Source organism: Aquila chrysaetos, chromosome 5 (assembly GCF_900496995.4).
Source record: "Aquila chrysaetos chrysaetos chromosome 5, bAquChr1.4, whole genome shotgun sequence".
Lineage (NCBI taxonomy): Eukaryota > Metazoa > Chordata > Aves > Accipitriformes > Accipitridae > Aquila > Aquila chrysaetos.
Window position 1 is genome coordinate 7,073,222 of NC_044008.1, and position 26,388 is coordinate 7,099,609.

Genomic DNA, 26,388 nt, shown 5'->3' on the forward strand with positions numbered 1-26,388 from the left:
ATGGGGAAGAATACTGAGACTGGGTATTTCTCAACAGGTGAAATATAATAAGAAAAAGCCTTGGGTCAATTACAGTGAAATTGGCAATCAGAGATGGAATTCATTCCCTCTCTCACAGGGGAGATACAAACATGAATTTTTAAGTGGAGAGATTACAGAATCAGTGGCACCATCTACCGGTACCTGCATTAAGGCTAAACTAACTACATTTGTTTTCTCCAAAAGCATTTCTTTTTCTTGAGAAGGGGGGTAGAAATTAACTAAAAAAACCCCACAAAACCCACAGTATTGCTTTCTCTTCCTGCTCTTCTACATTATGAAGCAAGATCTATCATCACAGATGAGTCAGTTACTCTCTGAAGCCTATGTTAAGCACCCTGAATATAAACTACCATAGTAAAAGAAACACTACTTCTGACCATTGTCATTTTGACCACATACCCTGGATTGCAATCTAGTCAACTCTGGATCTCTGGATCACATGGACTGCACTTCAGTGCAATATCTAAGAACACATTTTTTTGGTAGAATTTCAAATTCTAGCTTATTTAAAACAGAACCAAACCCAAAAAACCCACAGAAAAACCAAAAAGCTTTGCTCAATTAAAGTCCTAACTACAATCTCTCTAGAACAGGCGCATCCAAAATTTTATATCCAGACAGAGCGATGGGGGCATTCTATACATTTATTAACTGGGATTCTACCAGAAAGACAGCTTAAAGCATGAAACAACAGAGCAAGAGCTCCTGCCTCAACAAGCATAATCATAATCCAGATAAATGCAGTGTATTCACAGGGCCTGAACAGGTACAAACTGCCACCCACACTGCTCAGTGGGTAGAGAAGGATGCAGTGGAATTGACATGCTATCAGATAAGCAATTTCTGCTTTTGTTTCTTAGCCATGGCATAAACTCCTTATCTCAACCACATCCCCAAATTTTATCCTTAAATGAGACAGGCCACTGAAACACTGATAAGTCAAGTTCAATTGAACAAAAAGGACCTTGCTACTGAGGATTCTCAGCATAAGGAGCTGAAAGAAGGTAGATATACAGGAGGTTTACAACTTTTGAGTTAAAAATGCTCAGAACTATTTAACACTCAAGAAGCAGCTAACTTCTGAATTAAGAACAGCCAACAATAATGCTAAAAATTTCCGTACAATGAACAATAGATCTCTTGCTTCGTAAACTTGCAACTTCATAGATAACCATAGATGAGAAAGGCAAAAAAATCAGAAGCAACAACAGCCCCTATTTACTGTTTAGCATTTGTCTAGAATTGTTTAGAATTTAAGGCCTAAAAAGAGATTTTAAACTTCTCACATTGAAGTTGAAAAATTCAATAAAATTGCAGTATGCAGTTAAACATAAATAATTATGTATATCTGTACAGGAAGATAATTCAGTTAGATAGCAAAGAATTACACAAAAATGCCCTAAAGCTGCAAGCAGTATGGGTTAAATCACTGTACTGTCACTTTAGTGCAAACGATATAGTCCTGAATTAAAAGGCTAATATTTAGTTTTAAATCAATCCTCCAATGCAAAACTGAAAGCGACTTGTATACTTGCATTGAAAAATCTTTTTAAAAGGCTTTCTGTTCTGTTGGGTTGGAGGTTCAAAACACAACTGAAAACATAAATGCGATCCATTCATAAGTATTCAAAAGAATAGTGCAATGATGTTGTATTCTAACACTAATCTGCAGTTAGTTGAGGAAAAAACATCCTTTTTTGTCAGTTTTCTGCATTTGTCCCAAACTATCCAAACTTAGTGGGAGCAACAAAGCTCCCTGGCAACACTGCATTATGACTTCGACTTCGCAGTGTCTGCATTACTCCTCAAACATGAAACCAGTTTTGTACTTTCTCGGTAAAATTGTTGAGCCTGCACGTTTCCTAAAACTGATCTCCCAAGAGAAGAAACAGCACTTATTCTCTTATTGAAGTATCTTATTATGGCTGCCAACATAATAGGTAGACTTAGACAGCATTATCTGATATACTTGGAGACTAAACACTTCTGGAAATTATACTGCTTTATCTACACCCTATAAGTACACTGTTCCTCTGAACCTTTCACAAAAAAACCCTCCTCAAGAACACAGCCACAACAAGCATTCTTCTCCTATGGTATCCTGGGGAGATACCGCAGAAACTCCCTGAATTAGTAAAAAACTAGTATGCAACAACAATACGGAAGGTAAAGACATATCATTATGGCTCAGTGAAGAGATACATGAAGCAAAACCACTGTTAATGCAGAGTATACAAAGCTTCGAAGCAGCATGTTATATAATTTTCTAAATAAATTTGTGGCATTTTATAGCAACCATTAGTACCATGTGCCATAAACACACCTGGAGTTTTTCCACAAGGATTATAAATGTTGATTTCAAGACAGAAAACAAAACTGCTCCTTTACCAACTGCAGTAATAAAGCTAACTTAAATATCAGGATAGATTGCCCTTTAAAATCATCTGCATCTATGGGCAATTCAGCTGGTATTTTCATTGCAACCGTTTGTGGTTCAGAACAAGAAGCTCAGTCAACATCCTGTTTCTCCTGCTTAGTAGCCCAGAGACGGGCATCACTAACACAGGCAAGAGAACAGGCGGATACATACAACTGCACCTAAGATCTTACAATTGGAAGCTGGAGTATTCATTAGTCAAGTAGGTCTCAGAGCAGACAGCAGAAAAAGGTATTAGGAATTGTACATGGAATATTAATATTTCTTAATATTAAGAATAATTAATATTTATAATTAAAGAACAACAGTGAGAAGATCAGCTGAGCCATTCGCTTCAGTATTAGTTCCAACTATTAGAGAACAGAACTGTCAAAGATAGCAGCTCCGTGAGCCAACCGCACGATCTATACTATGAGCTCCTACAGAAAAATTGAACTTTTTAAACTTACTATTATTTTTAAAACAAAGAAGACAACAAATCAGTGGCAATGTGGAGACTATATACGCTTCTAGCAACTTAATATGTTCCTAGTACAGTCTGATCAGAGACACATCTCTTTTTGATTGTTGTTTTTCTTTTTTCTTTCTTTTTTTTTTTTTCCCCACTACAATACACTAGAAATTTAACTTTTGCTTTCATGGTATCTCTGAAACCAGACTGCTGAATTTACAAGCCATCACGTTTTTCTTGTTTGAAAATACCTCTTTTGCTGTGCACAATGTCAACAAGTTCCTTCAGGTCATTATCATCTAGTACACTTTAGTGGATTATGCAAAGAAAATCATACATCTTCAAAGAGGTTCCAAGAGTTAATGATCAATTTGAGCAATCTGGCATCTACAGCACCAGGAAGAAATGCAGGGCAGTGGTACAAATAGTATTGTATGTTCACAGACCAGCCAATAAGCCACTTCCATTTTGCAAACGTGAAAAATTCTCTATTATGGTAGAGCTGAAGTTGAAAGTCTAAGTTATTGTGCTGATTTACATTGCTGTGAAAAAAAGTTCTTCTCAAATTGTGTTTTCATGCATTTCATGATTACCAGCAGGCTGATAAATAGAAGCGTCATTTCCTCTACATCATAAATGTGGGCTGAAGAACACCTTGTTACATCTAACACAGAAGATACTCAACTGCCTATTTCATCAGTAATTCATATTTGAGGCACAATCAGGCCTCTATCAAAGCCTCCAAAGACTGAGGTGTCAAAAACTTAATTTTGAGAGAAAAGAATACATAAAGGGATGAAAGATTGTGTGTGCTTCTAATTGCAAAAAACACATATCAATGTAGAGTCAGGTTAATGCATACAATCAGCAAACAAACCATTGGTTTATATACAGCTAAGAGAGTAGAGTTATTAGCACAGCAGATGGTTATTACAGATGGGATGTAGAAATAGGCTAGAATTAAGGTTGAAAACATAGTGCAAGAAGTGATTAAAAGTAAGGAAAACAAAACACTGAAGTCTGTTTATTCAAAGCAGTAGTCTACACAAGTCTTGAGACAAAACAGACACTCAAACTATGACATTTTTCCCCCCAATGTTAAAAGGGAATGTAATCAAAGTGGTGTGAACTCTAACAGGAATTCCAAGATGATGATGAAACACTTGAAACTAAAAGCAGCATCAAAACAACCTCTCAGGAGAAATAAGGCAAGGTGGAGCAAGAAAAGCAACTCCTTCATAATTGCACCTATTTAAGTTGCACCTATTTAAGGTACAAGTTTACCAGAGAGCAGAAAAATATATTATTCTTCCAATGAATTTAACATTTTTATTTTAATATTTGCAATCATTTTTGTAAGCAAGGCTCTTTCTGTAAGTGCAGGGACCTTGCTGACACAAAGAGGATAAGGAGAAGTAGCAAAACTCTACATGGACAGATCTACACGGACAGAACAGGCCAGGCTCAAACTCTCATACTTGCTTTCTCTAAATTGGCCAGCCTAGAACCAGCTCTGTTCCAGAAGGTACAAGGCTATTATAATGGCTATGTACTGTATCAGAATTAACGTATCACAAAAAATCTTTCTTCCCAAACTACACTGAGCTCTAACTATTCACAGGTTCTTATAAAAACAAAAGTGCAAGTTCTCCCAAATGAAATATATCATCCTTTTTTGAAGGAAGGTAGGTTTTGCTGTTGTTTTCATGGTTTAAAAAGTCATGAAAAGAGCCACTATAAACACAAAAGTACCAGAAAACAAACTAATTATTAAAAAAATGTATACTACTATGGCAAAATATTGCAGTGAATTGCTTGATAATTAATCCTAAATATTTCTTCAGTGCTCTAGCATAAATCACTCCAGGTGTGCACATCAGGAATAAACAAATACAACTTGGAATATGCATTGGTTTTCAGTAAGTTAAACAGTTAAAAAATATATACATATGTTAAGTTAAATAATAACCAAAGGGTGGATCCAGCTTGCTCTCCTTCATTTCTTACCTTTGTCTAGGAACTATGAAAAGTGCTCGTACTAGTTTTCTTCTGTTGGCTTTTGTATTCATATTCATGCAAAAATCCATTGCTGCCTATAAAGAGAAAAGTCAATACAATACCCTTAATGCAGTGTTTTTTTATTTAAAGCAATATAGCATGCTTTTCAAAAGTATCTTTTACAGAGCTATCCCTGTTACATGCAGCTGCTTTAAAAACAACCATACAGAAAAATCTTCATTTTTGTCTAGAATGAACAGTTAGAAAACATGTCCAGTTACATAAATACAGACTGATTCTTTAGATCAACACAAGGAAGAAAGCAGCTTTAGGTAGATGGGGAGTAATTTGTCAGGGAGGGATAGGAGGAAAAAAGGAAAAAGACAAGTCTACTTCTAAAACAAACTAAAACATATGAAAACAGGCAGACAAAACCAGTATCACATGGTATTGGGCAATGACTGAGAAAAAGAAAATATTTCCTCCAGGTTAAAAATGAATTCAGCTACTGCTAGACTCCAAAGCTTCAAATCTTTATTTCCCATTTATTTGATCTAGCATTATAGCTTTTAATAGTGGAAAAAAATGCAAACTATGACTATACCTTGTCTATGAGGTCTCTGTTGACACAATTTGGAAGCTGCTGAAGAAAAGCATCTACTATAAGTTTTAAATGAGATCCAGTACTGGCTTCTTCATCCTCTTGTTCTAACAGAGTGAAATAAACAAGCAGCACACATCTTTAAGCTATGAAATACAATGCTTTACAATCACATTCCCCAAACAGCGCATTTGTAATGTTTAGCTGTTAAATATTCATCCACAGATTGAAAAAATAAGATAAAGATGAATACAAAATTTCATTTTTTTTAATGCAAAAAAATCCATTAGTTGTCTATGCCAACAAAAGTCAAAAGTACCACCTTTAAAACTTGTCTTCCTATTCATGAAGTTCCCTACCTCCTAGTTTATACTGTCAGGAGCAACAACAAATACATACTCCTAGAAAACTATTGTAATTTCTTTAGGTGATAAAAGGAGGACCACAAGAAGGCCCAAACATGGGGGAAAATAATGGGGGGGGGGGGAACCCCAAACATCTTAATGCAGTTGTGGATTCTACTTTTTTATGTATGTTTGCCTTGCAGGAGAAATAGAATTTTTGATCAAAAACATCCATTAAGGCCATTCTTTCATCCAGTATGTTCTCGACATCTTTTCACTTGAGGCTGTTAAGAGCTAGAGGCCAACTTAATTCCTTCAGCTGTACAGAAACCAGAGTATAGAGCCATAAAGCAGCAAGGATGGAGGGTTGAACACATAGCAATTGCAAGGCAAATGACAACTTGTTTTTCAAGGAAATGCTTCCATGTAATTTACAACATAGGAAGCAGCAACAGTTACCTGTATCTACTGAACAGGTCAATACACTACTCAAGCAGAAGACTGCAGGACACCACCACTGAAATTCAGATTTTCTGACATCAACTATGAAGATCTCACCAGACCAATCCCCCTACAGTTACCCTCTAATTGCCAAACTTGTGGTATGCTTCAAAAAATTCCAGATTTACTAAGTCCTGGAGAAGAGTTTAGTTTGCTCTACAGCACAACAAGCCAAAACAATTGAGTTACATGTAACACCAACACTTGGAAAGAACCCTTCCTTAGCTAAAGCAATACAAAAGAACACTGCTTCCTGAAAAAGGAACATGATGAAGCTTGGTTTTCTTTCAGTTTGAGAATGTTCAGCAGTAACAAGAATACCTATGAGGTATTTGAAAGGAAAGCAGAGACAGACAGACTTCAGAGGAGAATATAGTGGTGGAGGTGGAAACCACACAAGTAAAATACAGAATACGCAACACGTGGTAAAGTCACTATGTCTTTACAGGCTACATGGCAAGATAAACCAGCATGGAAGACTCAAGTTCCTTTTTCAAGTTACTGAAAGGCATAAGGTGCTACATTGTAGGACTTTCTTTTCTTGTATTTGGAAACTGCCAGGGGCAGGGGTTGAGCTTAGGTAGAGAAATCCTAAGAAAGAATTGCTCCAAGGATCACTGCCAGCTACCCAGTCTTGAAGGTGCTAGAAATTAAAGCAGATGACATAGCCTTCTCTCTTGCACAGGTAACTAGAAGTTGGAAGAACAAGAGAGAAGTGTTCATTAAGAAAGGAGAGAAAAAAGAAGAAAAGGAAGATGTTCCAGATGCTCAGACAAAAGTGGACCATGAAGTTTTAAATGCTTAACGGAATGCTGACTCTCTCATTACCTATATACTCAGAGTTCACCAGGATGCATGCAATAGCTCAAACCAGACAATTTTTACTAGCAAATGTTGGTTTAATGCATTTTTTTCCATTTAGATATGTACAGCCACACCTTCCTGTCCCCTTCTAATGTTCTTTTATCTTCCCCTTTTCCCATTACAGCAATTAGTTGTCTCACCTGTCTTCTATTCAAACTGACTCAATACTCAAATAAATAAAAAAAATAAGTCTTTAACAATTCAGTCACTTTTCAAGACAATGTTTCAACAGGCCCTGCTATCACATTCAATTTCAACAGTTCTCAAATGTATCTCTTCTTTTACTGGTCCTCTCCTTCACTGGAGGGCTACAGATATTCTCACATTGCATTTTTCTCACATCACAGTATGTGGATCTTTTCTAAGTGGAAAAGCTCTTTTGTGGTACCTGAAGCAGGTTTTGGACTTCAGACAGAAAATTAAGAATTTTAGAGGTACAGGAAATGAAACGGTCAGGGCTTCCTTCTCTAAGACAAACAACAATTCCAAGTATGCAATTAATGCAAAAAAATTAGTTCATTTCTTGCTTTTCACTTTGATCCTCTTGAGTTCCAGTCTTTCATCATCACCACATTTTAAAACTGCATTATGTCTTTTTAAAAATTTACTACAAGTAGTAATGTATAACAATTACATTTAGACTATTTGTAATAGCCTCTCTGGGTGCAGATCAAATCATGGAGTATGATCACTGTAGAGACTGAAAGAAAAATTATTTTTTAAACACCTTTATATTTAACCAGAAATGCATGCAATCCTGCAATTTTCAAGGAGTAGAACTGAGAAAGCATCAGAAGACACTAAGGACTTACTGAAGTTCTTCTGCAACGATCGGTGCCAAGCAATCTTCTACTTCAGCAACGATAGTTACTTGCCTTCCCATCTCCCTACACACATGCTTCCTGAGAAAGCCCTGGCTCCCTTATTGGCAACATCTTTTTTTAATTTTTACAAAACTATAACCTTACAGAGGGTTCTCTCCTAGCAACTCCGCTCTGCCTGAAAGCTTCAGTCTGCTTTGTATAGTATCACCCAGACAGTGGAAATAACAGGAGTGCTTTTGTAATGCTAGTAGCTATTCCTCTGACATGAGTTTCTGTAATTAATTTGATCATGCAGGAGCCCTCACACTCAGATGGTACAAACCAATACCGTGAGCAAATTGTTGCCTGAATCCCCTTCTCTGTACAACACTTAGGCATAAGCATAATGTTAAACATCTTGTTGAATTAAAGATTCACTGAGGAATGTGTTCAGAATCTAGTCTCACAAGTCCAAAAAATATTTCTTAATGAATATTTTTAGGTCTTTTTTTAAGTGCCTGCTTTTCTGATAGAAACTTTTCTAGCTCACTAAACAGTGTAGCAAAATTAATGGGGTTGACTTAATAGTCACTTCTACACATCATCTCTGCTGCTGACCAACCCTAAAATAACTGGTGCTAGATATATATTAACATCAGACTCCTCCTGCTCCTAGTACCCTTGATGGCTTCCACCCTGGCCGTTCCTTACTTAACACCCTTGTCTCCATTCACACAGCTTCATTTTTAACATTTTATCTTCTCTTAAAAACAACCTCAAAACTCACTTCTTTCAGCATGTTTTCCGTCACTATTTTCAGCGCCGGTGCTATCTGCTCCCTCTCTCTTCCCTGAGCATATTGAAAATAAGAAAATTAAGATTCACTCAAAGTTAACACAATAGAGAAACAAAATAAGTTAGCTGAATTCCTGGTAAACAAACCTCTTCAACTAACTGCATCAAGTTTCCTTTTACATGCCTTATCTTAAACTTAGTTGACTATAGACTCCAACATTTAGGGAAAAAGTGCAGAAACAGGCACTGCAATGCTGTGAAGGATGCTACACCAAGGCAGACCTGCTTTAAAAACACACACTTTGCAGAACTGCCTTGTCTCCCTTGTATTTGGAGAGAAAAGGCTGAAGAGAAGTGACAGAAGGAGATGAAGTAACAAAAGATATGCAGTACCCACTGTTTGACTGGACTGTCTACCCTATTTATCCTATTTTCCCCTCTATAATTTACTTACTCCCTCTGCCAATGAAATCCACATCCCCAGATTATCACAATAACTAAAGCTACTTTTCTTCATCTTGGACCTCAGGCTGGACGGGACTCTGAGCAACCTGATCTAGTTAAACATGTCCCCGCTCATTGGAGGCGAGCTGGGCTAGATGAGCTTTAAAGGTCCCTTCCAACCCAAACCATTCTATGATTCTTACGATCTAAGATCCTGCTATACCTCATGGCATCCTCCCTTTTTATACTAAAGGCCCATCTCAGCCTAGGAATACTCTGTTTTATGTTTGTAATAGTATCATAATACAGTGGGTTTCATTATTTGCTGGCTTTGCACAAAACATTACTACTAACTTACCTCAAGTACAGATGCACAATAATTCAGTACATAGGAAGAAAAGTTAAAGCTATATTTTGCAGCTGAAGGACACCTAATTTTCCTAATTTCAAACCTAAGTGAATTTTACTGAAGAGAAAGGCTGAAAAAATCTACCCATTCACTAGATGGAAATATATCACAGAACTTGAAGCAACACCTAAATTCAGAATTTTGTTAATTCTGTATATCTGGTGCTACCAACTAGGGGCGTTCAGAACTACACACACCAAAAAAACCATCATTGTGTTTCTCTACAGGTTTCAAGTAAAGTAACACGTGCTGCTAATTTATAGCCTAGTTTTCTAGCAGAACAAGGATTTGGCTATCATATCTATTTTAATTTCCATCATTAATTTATGAAGCTACTTGTCAGCATCAAAGAAATTTGACAAAGGTACAGAATTTGCAAAGACACTAAGTTTCTACATGTTTCACATAAAATAAACTAATGAGCAAAGACAATCATGAAGCAATAGTTCTCCACTATGAAAAAGCCTACACTGTGCACCAAATGACATTACCTTCACAAGGTAGAAAGTAAAAGGCTTTCTTTAAGGGCTGGCTATTTAAAGAGAAAAAATAAACCCCCTTCTGACACATTTTAGATTAACCTTTCAGATGGGAGTATGTTTAATGCTCAGTCAATAGCTAGTTTAAAACCAGAAACTAGTATTGATGGTTAATATTTTATATTATGACAAAACATGCATCACCTTTCACTTACAATCAAAAGTACAATCATCAATCCCTTCTGTGCTACTGTACATACTCAAACTGGCATTGCCTCCCAGTGAGCTAGAACTATACAAAGACTACATCTTCCACTCCTGATCTCATCTCCTGTTATTCCTTCCTCACTTCTAGAGGATCTCACACTCTCATGTTATTTGGCTTTGTCTTTATATTTGGAATAATCTTCATCCTCCTATCAAGTTAAGGATCCCTTCAAAAAAAGACAAGAAGGAAATATCCATGTTCCTTTAGGTATCTATTGATAAAGTACTTTTGGCCTATCTAGCAGGCTATGACCAGTCCAGAATGAACTGCTCTTTTTCCTTTTGATTTCAAGAGAATGTCTATGTGTACCTCCCTTATAGAGAGCTGAAACCAAGCTCTTCACTGTTTTGTTTGGGATCTCTGACCAGAGGGTAACAACTCACTAACAGTGAACATCCTGCAATTAAAACTTAACATCTTAACCAGCTTAATGAGCTGATGAGTACTCAAAGAAAAATATAAATGGAAGGGAAAATCTATTCCAAAGAGGGTATGGCTTTTTCCAACCTGTCTGGGTAAAGAAAGGACAAACCTAAGGAAATATTACATAGGATTATCCTGACAGCTTTCTTTTCAGAAGGAGTCTGAACCAGTCTGACTCTAGAGCTGTCTAATTTCTTTGAATTTGTGAGGTGTCACAGACCATCATAGTCCCGGTATTAATTTCAGCTTAACTAACTTTAGTCCAATTTAAAGATCCACATGTCCTGACCCATCCCTGTTGTCAGCTGAAAGAGACTGGCACTTTGAGGAGTTGTTCAAGCTACTCAACACCCAAACCTGCAGATGCATGCACCAGTTTGGTTATATGAACCCATGCTTTAAACACCAATACACAGTCTTTGCCAGGGCCTGAACTTCTTTGCTTTGATATGAACTCCACAGCTTGAAGATTCGGCTTTAACTTCTTAGCTTTTAAAGTCCATTGCAGTTTCAAGCAAAAGGATGATTAGATCATAAATTTACTAGATCAGGTAGGATTTTCACTTTTAAGCCCCAGAATCTCCAGCCAGTGGACTCTAGATGTGATTTTTTTTTTTTTTTTTCCCCACCTTCTAGACACAGAACAAGTTTCCTCCTTCAGAAATTAAAGAAAAGAATCTAACACTGGAAATCCAAAGCAGCAAAACTGATGTGCCTTAACAAACCGGGCTCAAAGAAAACACCTCACTTGCTCCTCTATGAATTTGGCTCTTAACACCTGATGTTGCTTTTCCCACTATTCAGTACCACTGAAAGAAAAACTTGTAATTCATAAGAAAAATTCTTACGAAACATTTTGCTGCTGTTTCCCCTAGTAAAACTAACACAGCTAGATTTTCACAGGTGCCATTTGCAGTCCTTTACACATAATTAGAGGTTAGAATTCTTAAATCCTACTATGTAAAGCCATAACATCAAAAGAAAACTCTTTAACGATTGAGACAGAAAGGCAGAGCTGAATCTTAGATTTCAAGACAACTTAAAAACCAGAAAATATATTATTAGGACCCTAAGCACATTTGGTGAGAAAATAATGCATTGCAGTCTATATACTTCTTTCTAGTCACTTTTCAGACAACTGCCTTCACATTTGATTATTTTTAAAAGCTATATGAAGGAATCTGTAACTTTCACTAAGTAAAACTCCATATAATACTTTTCACTTGGATCAATGTCTTGTTACAAATGCATTTTTGACCATAATCCTAACAGTTTCTAGCTACTAGTTTCATAAATAAATAAATAAATACATCTCCCTGAAGTCACTCTGCCTACTGACTAAAAACCTGTCAAGCTCAAAAAAGCAATCAGGAAACAACAAAGAATTCCTAAACCCAATTCTTTTTACCTTGCTCGTCAAGAAGCTTTTTTGTAAGATCTTCTGCCTCATCTCCACAGTCTAACTCCAGGGGATCATCATTAATATCCAGGTTCTCCAGCTCCAACTCCAAATCCTCACTCCCAGGTGCTTCCTTATTATCTTTGGCATCTTTTGAATCTATACAAAAGTTAAGCAGAAATTTAAAATTATTAAATATATGCAGTCATGATTAGAATACCGAAAGACTCATGTTGCTAAACCTATGTCTCTTTAGTGTCTTAGTCTTGTTAAAAGGAAATGGGGCTAAGAATATCCACTTCTTGAGACTATACTGTCTCATCTGTTAGGTCTCAGTGGTTTATTATCCTTCATATAGCTTTACCCATCTGCCTGAAAACCCCAAACATTTACCTACACTGGGGTCTGTTAAGGATTGCCAACAGTTTCCAGTGCTTTGGTTTGTTCTGAGCTACACCCGGTACGTCTTCATTGGATGACATCCATACATTCAAATGGAACAAGATACTCAGAAATGCAGCAATCTAAGTCCAAAAGTGCTTAAAATGGACTGCCAGGCCATCACATGGAAATTGCAAGCAAAAAAACCTGCATACTGGGAAGGTCAGATAGAGAAACAGTATCCTCCAAAACCCCAGTAAATGAATATCACAAACATTATTCAAAAAGAGCCAGATTCAAAGATACAATTTCTAATTTAATGTTTGCACTGCATATTCTTCATAGCTCACCTGATAACAAAACTGACAAAGCAAGGTAAACAGAAAGTGTTTTACACAGACCAAGAAAAAAAAAAAAAAGAACAAAAAGCAGAACAGGAGGAAGATACTGAAGAAATAAGGTGCTATGCAGAAGGTCAAATAAAAAATAATATTTTCCTTGAAAACAAATAATCTATGAATCTCTAGATGAAGATTCAGAAAGGAATAGCTAATATTTTTCTTGGACAACAACACTGGTCCAGCATAGAGCATTCTTCTAAGAGATTACTATCTACAACATTTTGCTATTCTTTCAGGCCTCCTTCAAGCCTCATTTGCAGGCTATGCTTCATAACAGAATAATTTTCAAGGCAAATAACCTTATTAAAATATTTAAATTTTTCAAACAAAAATGTGACACAACTTCTAAACAGTGCACATGTCATACGGAAATAGCAGACTCACAGAACAGGCAAACTGTTTAGAATCACAGACAAAATTAGTCTGGAATGGACCTTGGTGAGGTCTCCAGTTCAACCTTCTGCTCAAAGTCGATGAGCACTGTATTCACACCAGATTTCTCAGGGATTTTTTTCCAGTTGTCTTGAAAAATCTCTTAAGACAGAGATTCCAGCCTCCCTGGGCAAGCTGCTCCAACACCTAATTGTCCTCACAGGGAAACTTCAGAATTTAGAAATCAGAAAGAAGGCCATGAGCTATAAAGCTGAAATTCCTTTAATGCTCAACACTGACCTACTGCATATGCATTAGAAAATCATGTAGCCTGTGTCTTTGCTGGCATTTCCTCAATACCAAAACACTGTTCTTATCTAAACATGCATCTTCTGTTACACTTTGAGCCAGTGATGGTGAATGTCATTTTTATCCCATTAAAGCTAAAGTCTACCAATGCCTGGTTGTGAACCTAGAGCTGCATCAGAAGCGAGGAACCATCCAGGCCTCTTAATCTACTGGAATTTTATAGCGAGACAGTTAGCTACCATTAAAAATTAGTGGAAAAAACAGAATGAACACTAACACGTTTCAAAGAAGGTAAACTTCTAGGTTTCTCACAGAAAAGTTAGTATTTACTCATATTGGTTAAACTGCAATTATTTTAAATTTAAAATTCTATCAATATTAAAAGGCATTTACTTTTTTTTCTTCCTTAAATACCATACCCATATATAATCCCTACCCCACATAGTTTCTTCCCTAAAAATTCATCCAACCTGGTGTACTGTCCTGATCACCACAAATTATTTCATTAGAGACTCATTACTTCCATCAAATTTGCTTATCTGTTGGACAAGGTATGTTAAAAAGCCACTCATCTAAGCATTCTACCTCTTGATTCATCTTTGCTGGAATCCTTGTTCTGGGAACATTTTTCATTATCTTTAAACAAAATTGCTGGCACAAAAGCCTTTAAGTCGATGAGATTCTCATAGAAGTTTCTAGCATCTTCATCTTCCCAGATACCCCCCTCCAGGTCATATTCTCCAGGCTTTCCTGGTGTGAAAATATCAATACCAGGGCCATGTTCTGCAAAAACAGTGAAACAATAAGAAAGTTACACAAATTTCTGATCTTCTAAAGGGAAGCACCTTTAAAGATTAAAAAAATACTTTTAGAGACATGTTAACCTATTTATTACTACCACTGTTTTCACTTAAATATTGTAATGTATACTTTAAAGTGCTTTTAACAACCCAATCTTAATATTAGATATATCAGTAAGTTATCTTAAAATTGTAAATTTGACATTGATAGAAAACACAGACAGTATGAGAGTGAAAGTCAAAACAAGTAAAACCAAGCAGCATGTTATGTGGTATTAGAAAAGAAAGCTATAACAGACTTTAACCATGTTAGTGTAAAAAGTAATCGCTTTGAGTATGATGAACTGTACCCCACTGTATTTTAAGAATAGAGGTTTAAAAAGAATAATTTTGAATTTAGAGGGATTCAAGAAGTAAAGCTTTTTTAACCTCAAGATCACTTCAGATAAAAAGTACACTCATGATTTCAACAACATCTCTAAATCTAAAATTTGAGATTAAGGCATTGAATAGCTCTGCCAGTTAAATGCTGTACTTCTCCACAGGAGGTCAGAGAGCCACCTAGTGACTTATCTGGCTTAACAATATGTTCCTGCTTATAACATCATGACCCAAAATATATGGCAAACCCATTTTTTAACAATATCAGATTGTGAAACTCTGACATAAACAGTTATTTAAATATTAAAAAATGCATTCTATTAAACGGAAAGGATTAGGTTAAAAACATTTTTAATTTCCATTTATTCCTATATTACCTGAAACAAATCTAAAGAAGTATTACTTAAGTTTCTGTAACTACACAGCATATACAATAGTTATCGTTATATGTTACGTTTAATTACTGTAATAAAAAAGCCTGTATTATTCATTCAATGACATCTTTAAGGGGGAAATAAAAAGAAATCAACAGAAAGAACACATCAGTAGGAGGGTTTGGTTAGCTTTCCCACCACGTTCAGGCCAAGTCCAGCATTCTGTTTACTTGCTTTAGAAGATGGCCTACCCTCAGGTGTTGGTTTCTCTTGGGGAAGGTCAGGCATATTTTCATCCAAAAGATCAGCTAGAGATTGAGAATTTGCCAACAGCTTTTGATACGACATTGCAAATTCCTCATATTGCTTGTGTCGATCTTCACTCAGTTCTCCTTTGGAGTGAAGAATGCGCCTACAAAAATCAAAGTTAGAGTAAGACAACCTTTTTTCTTAAGATGTATTTGAGCTATGCTGAACCACTACCAACTTCTCTGAGCAAAGCTAACCTTCCCTTTGAGGGAACTGTGAGAATTCTAGTTTAGACCACAATAGCAAAAATCTGAGCAACACTAATTTTTTCCAAACAACCATACTGAATTACTGACTTCAATATCACTGAGGATAGTACAGTCACAGAAGCTTTAACTTCAATGTCCAAACAGAAAGGCTAACTTATTTCTTTGCCATGATTATCCTGTAACAATCCTGCACTATGAAAAGGCTTTTGTAGTAAATTACAACAGTCAACTTACATGAAAGCTGGATAAAAATTGCTTTGCATCTGTAACAATACATTCCCATGTTGTTCAAATGATTAAATGGGCAATCATCACCGGGAGGCTCAAAAAAAATTTGCATGTTACAACCAGCCCATTAATTTTCCAAACCACGTTATTTCAAGCAGTTTCATTTGTTTTTTCACTTGCTCTTTGTTTTCTTTTATGAAACTATCCATACTTATTTTAAATTCTCATTTTTAAAATTGAAACCTGTTGTCAAAAGCAACTTGCATTTGAAGGATCGTAATCACTGCTTACAAGTGCACAATAAAACAGTTTCAGGATTACACGCAGAACAGTACAACACAATTTTTTTACCAAACTACAATTAAGGCCATCTTGGATTTTAGACAAAAAATATCAAGAACTTTCAGTACTTTGAACCAAATATACAGAACAACGTAATTTCTGCTAGTACAAAGCTTGCCACAGAAGACTGATGAAAGACTGTCATCCTTGATTTTGGGTTAACTAAGAATAAGCTGGTTGCTTATTAGCAATGTTCTAGTTTGTTCTCAACTAGGGCTCCTGAGAAGTGCATCTTCCCACCTGTGGCATGATCCACTCTGCATGAACAATTCTTAATACAGATGAGGCACAGTCAGTTCTTTACCAGTAAGGGACACTTTGGGCCAGCTGAGCTGTTTGGGGACCTACTACAGCAAACATACAAATGGACTCAGATCAAACATGGACTTTCAAAGGGAAGCTGACAGAATGAGCTTGCCTAGCAAGTTTCCAATTTGTTTTATGGTATCTTGAATAATGCTAGTAACATTGGACTAACTAGCTGTAACCACCAACAAAGCACCCTGCACTGAGATGAAAGCATCAGAAGATAAAGTTTGAAATAAGGTGCAAATGCCATAGTTCCTAAAGCAGGTTGTATCATTATATTATCATTAGGCTTTTCTTAAGCAACAAGTATACAGTCACATTCTTGCCAAAAGACCCGAACATTTTATGGCATAAAAATTCCAAAACAGTTTAAGCAATGCAAATTGAGGGATATCAATCTCGCCTTTTTCAGTTCCAGGTTAACTGTAAAACAAAAGCCATCTTTGTACACAACACATTCACAGGGTGAGCAGCAAAATCCCTTACACCTGCTCAGAACCAAAACTTGACATAGATGTCTTGCTAGAGGGCAAGCAGCAGTAACACTAGCAAAAGTTCTATTTCTTGACTCTCTTACAAAAACACACCTATATAACATGTATTATCTGCTCCTGCAAAGTAGAGCAGGAAAAATTAACAGATGAAATAACTACTAACAATTTCTAAAGTGCAGTAGTTCAGTTTGGATTCAGTAAACATGTTAAGTGCCAATTCATAGCCTTTCCATGGAGACAGCTATCCATTAGGTACACATTTTAAGTTTAGAATACACCAGCAGCCTCAAACACGAGCACTGGAGCTCTGTGCTATTATTAAAAAACAAAAAAGCAAAGTGTTGTAACAACAGTACAACAGTTTCAGTTCTCAGTTTCAGTTCCCAATAGACAAGTGTTAACAAATTCAAGCAAGCTAAAGCATACTAAACAAACTTTAAGAAGCACCATTCATTTTTTTAATACAATTAAAAGTACAGCATACAGTACTTATCTTTCTTTATGTCACTTCAGAATTTCACGAAGTGCCACAACACAAGTTCAGCAGATCTTAAAAGCATCCTTAATTTAGACAAAAGAAGGTTCTTCCATATCTAACACTCATTTTTGAAAACTCACACTAGAATTTGGGAATCAAGATTTTGCTGTGCCCTTAGCTGTGCAACCAAACGACCATCAGGTTCTACTGTCAAAGCATAACTCAAGGTAGTTTTCCTAATTATCTACTTGCATAAACCCTTGTGTGTAATAATGCTTTAATTTTATCTAAATGATTCAGCAGGTTACACAATATTAAAGCACCGTTAAGGTTAGCATATTAATTCTCAATTAACTCAACCAATCTGTAGAGCTTGAGTTATTTCACTGTCACTCTCCTGACACACATAAATTCAAGAGGTATTTACCTGACAAAATATCGTAACCTAATCATATGACACTGTTGATGCACAAGAGGCAACAGTTCGCTCCCTGTTCACTTCATTGGTTCTGGAATACCAGCGGGAATAAAAGCTATTGCTATCAGCAAAGTGGATCAGGTTTCAAATATGCAGAGGACTGTTTTTTTCCAACAGGATTATTGCTTTTTTTAAAACAAACAAACAAGCAAACAAAACCCAAAACACCCCTAAGAGCAACCAACCAATCACACAGTCACTTTCCCCAAATTCACAGTTTAGGAAGATTTCTGTAGTATTCACAGACTTCTTACTAGGCAAGTTTCTGTCTCTGACCTCATGCCTTGCACTTCCATAGCACGCACTTCCATAGCACACAAATGCCAAGCATCTCTCTGTTACAGACATGTTGTAAGCAAGTAAAATTAGGCAGGAAAGTTTTTTGATGTCTTGTTTCTTTAACAGAACTTATTTCCCAACTTTTATTAAGCTGTTAAAATAAACACCTTAAAGTTCAGATAGAGATAAATAATAGAATTATCTTAATCCAGTGATAAATGCTAGCTCTTCACACTCCTTCCCCAAAACAAAGCTTTGCACCCAAGTTCATAGGGATAGTTCAGATAATACGGTACATAAAGAGGTCTTTAGTCTGATCTACTCAAAGCAGGCTCAATGATGAGATCAGACCAGGCTGCTCAGGGCTCTATCCAGTCATTTTTATCCAGTTGTGCAAGTAAACATTCAAGTATATTTCCTCTCCCACACCATTCAAGTTCTTTCTTCTTCATGGGTTCTTAACATTCTTCGTATCTCTTGAAAATTTTTTTCACTTTATTTCCTATCACACAGACTTTGTAACACTCGCTTATTGAAATCCCAGCCAGAACCAATGAGCCCAGAACCAATTATAATTGTGAAAGTATAAAAGTTTATACTTGTTAACTTTTAAAAAATAACAACTAAGTCAGTAACATACTTCAAAGTAATAAGGTACTTTTAGAAATAATAGTAGCTCAGAAGTCAGTTTATGGTCCTGTGAAATACAACACTTAGCTGAGACCAGATAGGACTGCAGCACAATATCCATCAGCACAATGGATCCAAGTTTAAAGCCCTGGTTCAGGAACATCAAATTTTAATGTATTCTAAGCATACATTTGGCTCTGGACTGATGTTCAGTCTTTTAATTGAAACTTGTGTCTACATACAGTAACACATTCATTCCTATCTGCCTAGAATGTTTCCAAAAGGATTTAAGAATGTGTTTTAAGACCAGCAGTTGGATTTAGGCTGGCTCCAATAATGACAATTCAGGATGCTTGAAAGAAAACCAAACAATTATTAAACAATGTGATCGTGGTAGAAATTAAATTATTCAGATCTCAAAGGTGTGTATATTCATACTCTTCAATGTTAGTATTTCATATAGACATTTAAGAGCATTTGAATCAAATTGTCTATACCCTCCAACATTTTAATATATAAAATTTGCCCACATTAAAGCATAAGGGATACCTTGTTAATCTAACCTAATTTTTCCTCCATACTGGTACACTAAAAAAAGTAAACAAGCCAAAGCCATTGTGGCATATGCTCCATTAGATACATGTGGGTGGAAAGGGAGAAATCAAGATTGTGCCAACTGGAAAAGGACAGTACCAGCTGGGAAAGAAGCATTACTCTCAAGTTGCTAAGGGAGCATCACCAAATAGAGTTAAGAGAATTAAAGCTAAAGGTCAACCACCATTTTCTTTAAAGCTATTCAAAGAGTCTGTTTGGTTTTTGCTTTTTAAGTATTCAGAGCAAATTTAGAACTTTTTTTAGATATATTGCAGAATACACTTATCTTCCACACACTGCTAACAGACTTTGTTTACAAATACTGCAACAAATCTAGGCATTTCATAAATAAACTATTTTTTTTCTCCATAAATAAAAAGCAACATTCAAGTGTCACCTGTTTTGTCTTTCAATATTTTGTAGCTCCCTGTGGTCCCTTTTCAGGTGTTTGGTCAAAGACGTAAAGTATTCTTTCAACAAATTCTGGAAGGGCTGTTGTTTCTCTGGGCTAATTATCTCACTAGGAGGAAAGCTCAAGTTAAACTTCTCCGCAACAGTTTTTACTCTCCTTGGTACCAAACCAGCAATGTCATCTCCACAGTGCCGACAAAAGCTGATAACCACAGAAACGTGAGTGTGGGATTCTCGATCAGCATTAATAATATTTTTAAGCTGCTCATAGATTAAAGACAGACCTTCCTTGTCAGTGAAAATCCCAACTATTGTCAATTCTGCAATGAAACGTAAATCAGTTCTTAACTTGGTAATGTTGGGAGTCTTCTCTTCTTTCCTTGCTTCAAAATGTTTTTTCCAAGCCTGAAGTAATGAAGGAGCAAAATCAGCATAGCGCTGGTGAAAGAGGGAACACAAGTGCACAGCACAGTTCACATCTGATATTTTCAGTTTGGCTTCCACAATAGAAGCTACTGCTTCTGCAATGTATTTGCTTAAATTCAGGCTATTAAAGTCATGGGACAAGGAGTCCCTTTGTTGCTCTGTAATGGTTTTTAGCTTCTTAACAAAAGCTGTGTTCTTCTTCAGACTGGAATCCAGTCTGCTGAAGAAGTTTTCCTCAGGGCGATTGTCTGGTGCATTCTGGTTTTTGCTGCGAAGCTCTTTTCTTGCCTGATGGCGCTCCCAAGCCTCCTGATGGAGCTGATGTGCTTCCTCTTTTTCTCTAAGAGAAATAAAAATTAGTCATTTTTGTTACAGAACCTTACTTTCAGGTTAACAGTTCAAAGGGAAAAAAAGCCATAGTTGGAAACCCTCCAGTAGTTCTTAACACAATTTCCCCTTAATATTCTATTTTTAAATATTTAACAAGTTAATCCTAGAAAGCTAAAGCATCTGCTTCATAAACTCTGTTTAACTTTTTTGCTGCAAAAGGCAAGTACTACTTGTTACAAAATGAAATTTCTCAAATATTTCTATGCAGAACATACTAATCCCAACAGACTTAGAAATATAAACATAAAAATCCATTTACTCCAGACAGAGATGAAGCTCTTACAGAAGAGGACAACAACCTTTCAACAAGTTACTGTATTACACAATTAAGGGAAATCTCTTATTCCCAGACTACTTAAGTTACACAGAAAATTTTAAATAGGTGAAACCCATCTGTCCCACCTAGAATTGGCTATGATGTTGCCTCAGTCTTAGAAAGTGACATATTTCAAACACAAGAATGTCTGGAATCTTGGCTTTACTGGTCTAAAGATGCTATCTGCAACACAGTAGTACCTTTTGGTAACATACTAAGAAACACTGTCTCGGTAATACCACATACTAAACTTCCAGGTTACATTCTGTGTTTGCCATCCAGGTATCAATTCTCTATGATTGATTAAAAGAAATTACAGCCAACCCTCACAGTAGATTTGCTCTCATTACAGTCTGTGGACCTCTTAGAGCTTGTATTCCCAATTTTATGACACTAACACTTCTCCATCTTAAAAGAAACTGTGCTGCTTTATTCCAGCATAGCTCTGCATTACATGGTCATCACATGGAGAACACTACCAAAACCCGTATTAGAGACTAACGTTAATAGAGGTTAGAGTTGAAAACTCAAAACTATGCAGAAGTCATAAAGCATACTCATATTCAGCTAGCCATGTAAAATTTAGAACACTACCTACAACTTTTAATAAGTAACTCAAACAGTTCATCTTTTATAATTCTGCCCACAATCCTGATAGCATTTGGCACAATTAAATCATTAAAAGACAACTTACTTCAGTTGAGCAGCTGCTTCTTCTTGCTTCTTCTTCTCTTCCTCCTCTTGTTTCTTTTTCTCCTCTTCTTCAAGCTTCTTTTTTTCTTCTTCTTCTTTCTTCTTTTGCTCTTCTTCTGCCTTTACTTTATCCTCCTCTTTTTTCTTCCGCTCCTTGTCTTCCTTCTTTCTTTTATCCTCATCCAGTTTTTTCTTTTTATCTTCAGGAACCTTTAAAGTCTCTCTTTTCATGCCAACCTTGACATCTTCTTTTGGCTTCTCCCTGGTGCTCACTGGTCGCCTTTCACTAAATTCTTTTTCTTTATTATTTAACGGAGATTCTTTTTCTTCCATATTTGCTGGCTTTTTGCGCTCAGCTGGCATTGTGTTACCCAGGCAAGTCTGCAGAATCACAGGAAAATAAGTACTTTTAACTTGTTGTTGATATATTGGTCACTTTCACAGCCCACCCATACTCACTTAGTTCTTAACTAAGTAAGATAACTCCCAAATGCCTGACTCGGAATAAAATACAGGTTTAAGGTAAGTTTTCTTGAACTAAGGAATGGACCTAACGACAGGTAAAATCTAATCATTTTGTTAAAGTGTTACACTGCGAAGTTGTCTTCAGCATGAATTGTGAAGTAAAAGCATTTGAAGTTTCAACAACCCAAGGAGCAGAAGATCTTGGAACATAAACAGAAGTCCATCTGAAAAAAAAATCCACAACTGATGAAAGCAAAGTACCCCCAACTTAAATATTTATCAGCATGCACCTGTGCCTCACTGACCTTTCTACACATCTCCTAGGAGTAGTGCCCCCTCCACTACCTCTACTTAGGATCATAGGATAATGCAGGTTAGACAAGACCTCAAGTGGTTCAACCTCCTGGTCAAAGCAGGGTCAGCTATGAGGTCAGACAAGATTGCTCTAGGCTCCAGTCTTGAAAACTGCCAAGGAGGGAGACTGCACAACATCTCCAGCCGACCTGCTCCAATGCCAATGCCACACTGCCCTCATTGTGAAAAAGCATCATCTTGCTCCCCTCTTTCCTCACCCTTCCCAAAATCTCCCCAGTCCTCTCAAGCACTCTTCCACATAGCACAAGTACCAGCCGGAAGAGCATGCTGTGCTAAGATGTACACACAAACCTCCCTGCCAGCAGGACAAATGGAAATAATAGTAGAAAGGCTACAATTATCAAGAGTTATTAAAGGCTCCAGTTTGTATCTCTTCCTACTGAACCAATGTTTTTCTGGGGACTTGTAGGAGGTTTGGCATCTTTAGGGTTTCTAGCCCTCTAAGCTTTAGTTTCATTTGGCTAAGGATACAAAAAGTAACATATATTGAACAACAAAGGGTAGAATCACAGACTAATTTACATCAGAAGGAAACCGTGGAGGTCACCTAGTTCAATCCCTTCCTCAAAGCAGGTCCAATCACATCAGGGGCTTGGCTAGCTAAGTTTTGAATATCTCCAAGGTCAGAGATGCAATGGCCCCCTCTGTGCCCCTGTTCCAGTACCCAAATAACCACACTGTGAAAAAGCTTTTCCTAATACCATCCTGGAATTTGCTGTGCCCCATCTTGTGTCCGTTTCTTTTCATCCTATCCCTGTACAGCTTTGAGAAGAACCCAGCTCCACCTTCTCTATACTGTCCTGTTAGGTTGCTGTAGACAGTAATAAGACTTTCCCCTTCTTACAGATTAAGAAACCGAGTTCTCTCAGCCTCTCTTCAGATACCATGTCCCCTAGCCTCCTAATGGTCTTCGTGGCCCTCCAGTGGACTTGCTCCAGCATGTCAATGCCTTTCTTGGAACAGAGAATCCACATCTGGATACAGTGTCCAGATGCAGTTTTGTAAGTACCAAATAGAGGGGAAGACTCACCTTCCTCAACCTGCTGGGTAACTGTTGTTACTACAGTCTAGAATGCAGCTGGCCTTAATGCAAGGGCATTCTGCTGACTCAGGTCCAGGATCAGATAGGGCCAGACAGGACTGAAAGAGGCAGTTAGAACCACCTAAGCCTTATTTACTTCAGGCTAAATTAATTTCTTAAAACAAAAAATAATTTTCACATATTTATGTGCTTCAAGTTAAATACATATATAGGTGGGACTGATGGGACACGATTGCACTGGATACCTCCTAAAGAACCATCACTTAGTTTTTATTAGTAACACCAGTTTGATTCCCAATTGTCACCCTTACTTTTGCCTTTCTAACATTTTACTCAGACTGGATGAGGAAAATATGCTAGATTGACATATTTCCTGCATCTACTTAACAAAGTGGATAATGAGACACTTGCATTCCAATCTAATGCGGTGCACTTCTAGTATTACTTTTAACTATTTTGAAAGATATTTAAAAATAACACATCACACTAATGAAAATCTCTGTTTCTAAGTATTCCACATTACCTCCCCCACCTCCCAAACAATAAAACGACAGATTCATATACTGACGATCCCATACAGAACACTGCATTACAATTTAAGATGCTTGTCCAGGTCTTCTGGAAAAAAAAAATTGTTTGCAAAAATTCACAGTATATTCAGATACGGGCAGTGACAGCTTACTAATGAAGGACCTATTCAGGACTTGGCCTCTTTGATAGCAATTGGCAACAGCACCAATGAAGAAATGTTTCTGATGCTGATTTATGGAAGTGAGACCAATCAAATCAGCATTGCTTAAACAAGAACTATCAAATTTGGTTCCCTAATGCATGTCTACAACTAAAAGGTTTCACAGCTCAACATCTCAGAACTACTTGGATTTCAAAACCACTGATCTATATCATCTTAAAACAGTATTATTATGAAATCAGTACTTAACCAAGAGGGTGGGGTGGGGGAATCCACAAAACCCAAACAAATAAGCAGCCCCCCAAGCCCCTTCATTTTAAAGGTCTGAACTAATTTTTCTATTTCTGTAGGCCAGTTAAGTGGGACCTGTTCCTCACAGATTCATCTGGGAGATACAAATCCTCTACATGTTCCGTTTCAAATTCAACAATAACTATTTATTAATCTTTTCTCACTACAAATCCACTCTGGGAATTCCATCAGTTTGAGACAGCTAACCTATCTCTCCCACCATTTTTAACAAAAGGGGTTTGAAAGGGAAGCTTTTAGCATTTAAACACCACTGTAGTACCTTACTAGTAAGATTAGGTCTGTTAGAACATTGCGTAAGACTCTCCATTAATTGTATTAAAATGTTTTTCACCAATAAGTCTATTAAACAAAATAAAAAATAGAGTAACACTCATTTTTTTAAAAAAGTGTTAGATTGTGAAAGATAATAAATTGAGAGCTAAGTTTAAAAGGAAAACATTGGGTTGTTTGAGTAAAGAAATGCTGGAAAAGCATGTCACAATTCTAATACTCCAGCTTTTATCTTTGTCCCCCACCTACTGTTAGTAGGGTAATTCAATTACAATTTGGAAAAACAAACAAACAAAACAAAATATCCAGCTACACATGTAACTTTTAACACACTCACCTACCAAAATCATTACAGTACTCAAACTCTTATTAAATTTAGAAACTCAGAATTCTGTTTTAAAGGTATATCTGACATTTGCTTGTATAAAAGCAAAATAGAGAAGATGGGATAAAAAGAAAAGGGATGGAGCATAATCAGGTACATCGTGATTTTGACCACAAGACAGTATTATCTGCTTTTTCCCCCATGAACACCGGTGACCAAAAAACCCCCCAACAATCTAGTTTATAATAGATTTCTGTCCTGCATCACAGAATACATATGTTACAATACGCCTCACCACCTGCTACGTATATACCTCCTTATCTCACAAACCCTTCTGATCGTACTGCCAGCTCATTTATGTCTACCAACCACTGATGGCAGGAGGCAGGCAGTGCGGTTGCTGCCTCCAAGCTATACACAGACTGATTCACTGGTCAGCACACAAGTGTCAGCTAACAGCACAGACAAAAACAGAACTGTCCACTGAGCATATGCTGTCACCCTTCCCTCAGCAAGAATGTTGATTTAGACTTCGTTACTTTTCCTCAGCTGCCAGTTATCACAAGATCCCTAGAATGTTTATACCTTCAAAACATCTGCCTAATTTGACTGAAACTGGCTGAAAGGTTCAAAAGGTGTGGAAAGTGGAGAAAAATGGAAACAGGCAGCAAGCTCACCTGGGTCTCATTTCCCTAGGAAATAAGGCTGAAGATACACAGTTTGGTCCAGATTAAGGGAATGATAAGGAAACATGAAGAGAAACTTAATCACTAAGAGAACTTCTATTTAATAGCTAATGTTTATGTGAATGTACTGACGAAAAGGCATGACAATGACATGAACTTCATAAGCCAACAGATAGGAAGAACCAGCGCTCACAGCTGAAAATTAGAGAGGATGGAGAAGATGGTTACAAGACAAGTGTTCATATGCTTTTGGACTCTCAGCAGTCCATTTCTGTAGTGACATTTAGATGCTTTAACACTCTATCTTCTTATTTTCATCACTTACAGATGCTATTTTTCCAAGGAAAACAATTTCTCTTC

General features: G+C 36.8%; 1 protein-coding gene across 3 annotated transcripts in view; it reads right to left on the minus strand.

Annotated features, from left to right (window-relative positions):
- The window catches only part of UPF2 (UPF2 regulator of nonsense mediated mRNA decay), a 67,493-nt gene that overhangs the window by 39,602 nt on the left and 1,503 nt on the right, over positions 1–26,388 (minus strand). For 2 of the 3 annotated variants that reach the window (XM_030014406.2, XM_030014407.2), the window contains exons 2-8: positions 21,864–22,243; positions 20,024–20,803; positions 15,528–15,688; positions 14,307–14,504; positions 12,268–12,417; positions 5,533–5,636; positions 4,938–5,023 (exon numbers count right to left, since the gene is read on the minus strand). In XM_030014406.2, the coding sequence (XP_029870266.1) occupies positions 4,938–5,023; positions 5,533–5,636; positions 12,268–12,417; positions 14,307–14,504; positions 15,528–15,688; positions 20,024–20,803; positions 21,864–22,225 (1,841 nt within the window). In that variant the 5' untranslated portion in view covers positions 22,226–22,243. Of the gene's footprint in view, positions 1–4,937; positions 5,024–5,532; positions 5,637–12,267; positions 12,418–14,306; positions 14,505–15,527; positions 15,689–20,023; positions 20,804–21,863; positions 22,244–23,732; positions 23,755–26,388 lie in introns of those variants that run through there. The other variant, XM_030014409.2, reaches the window with a different exon arrangement.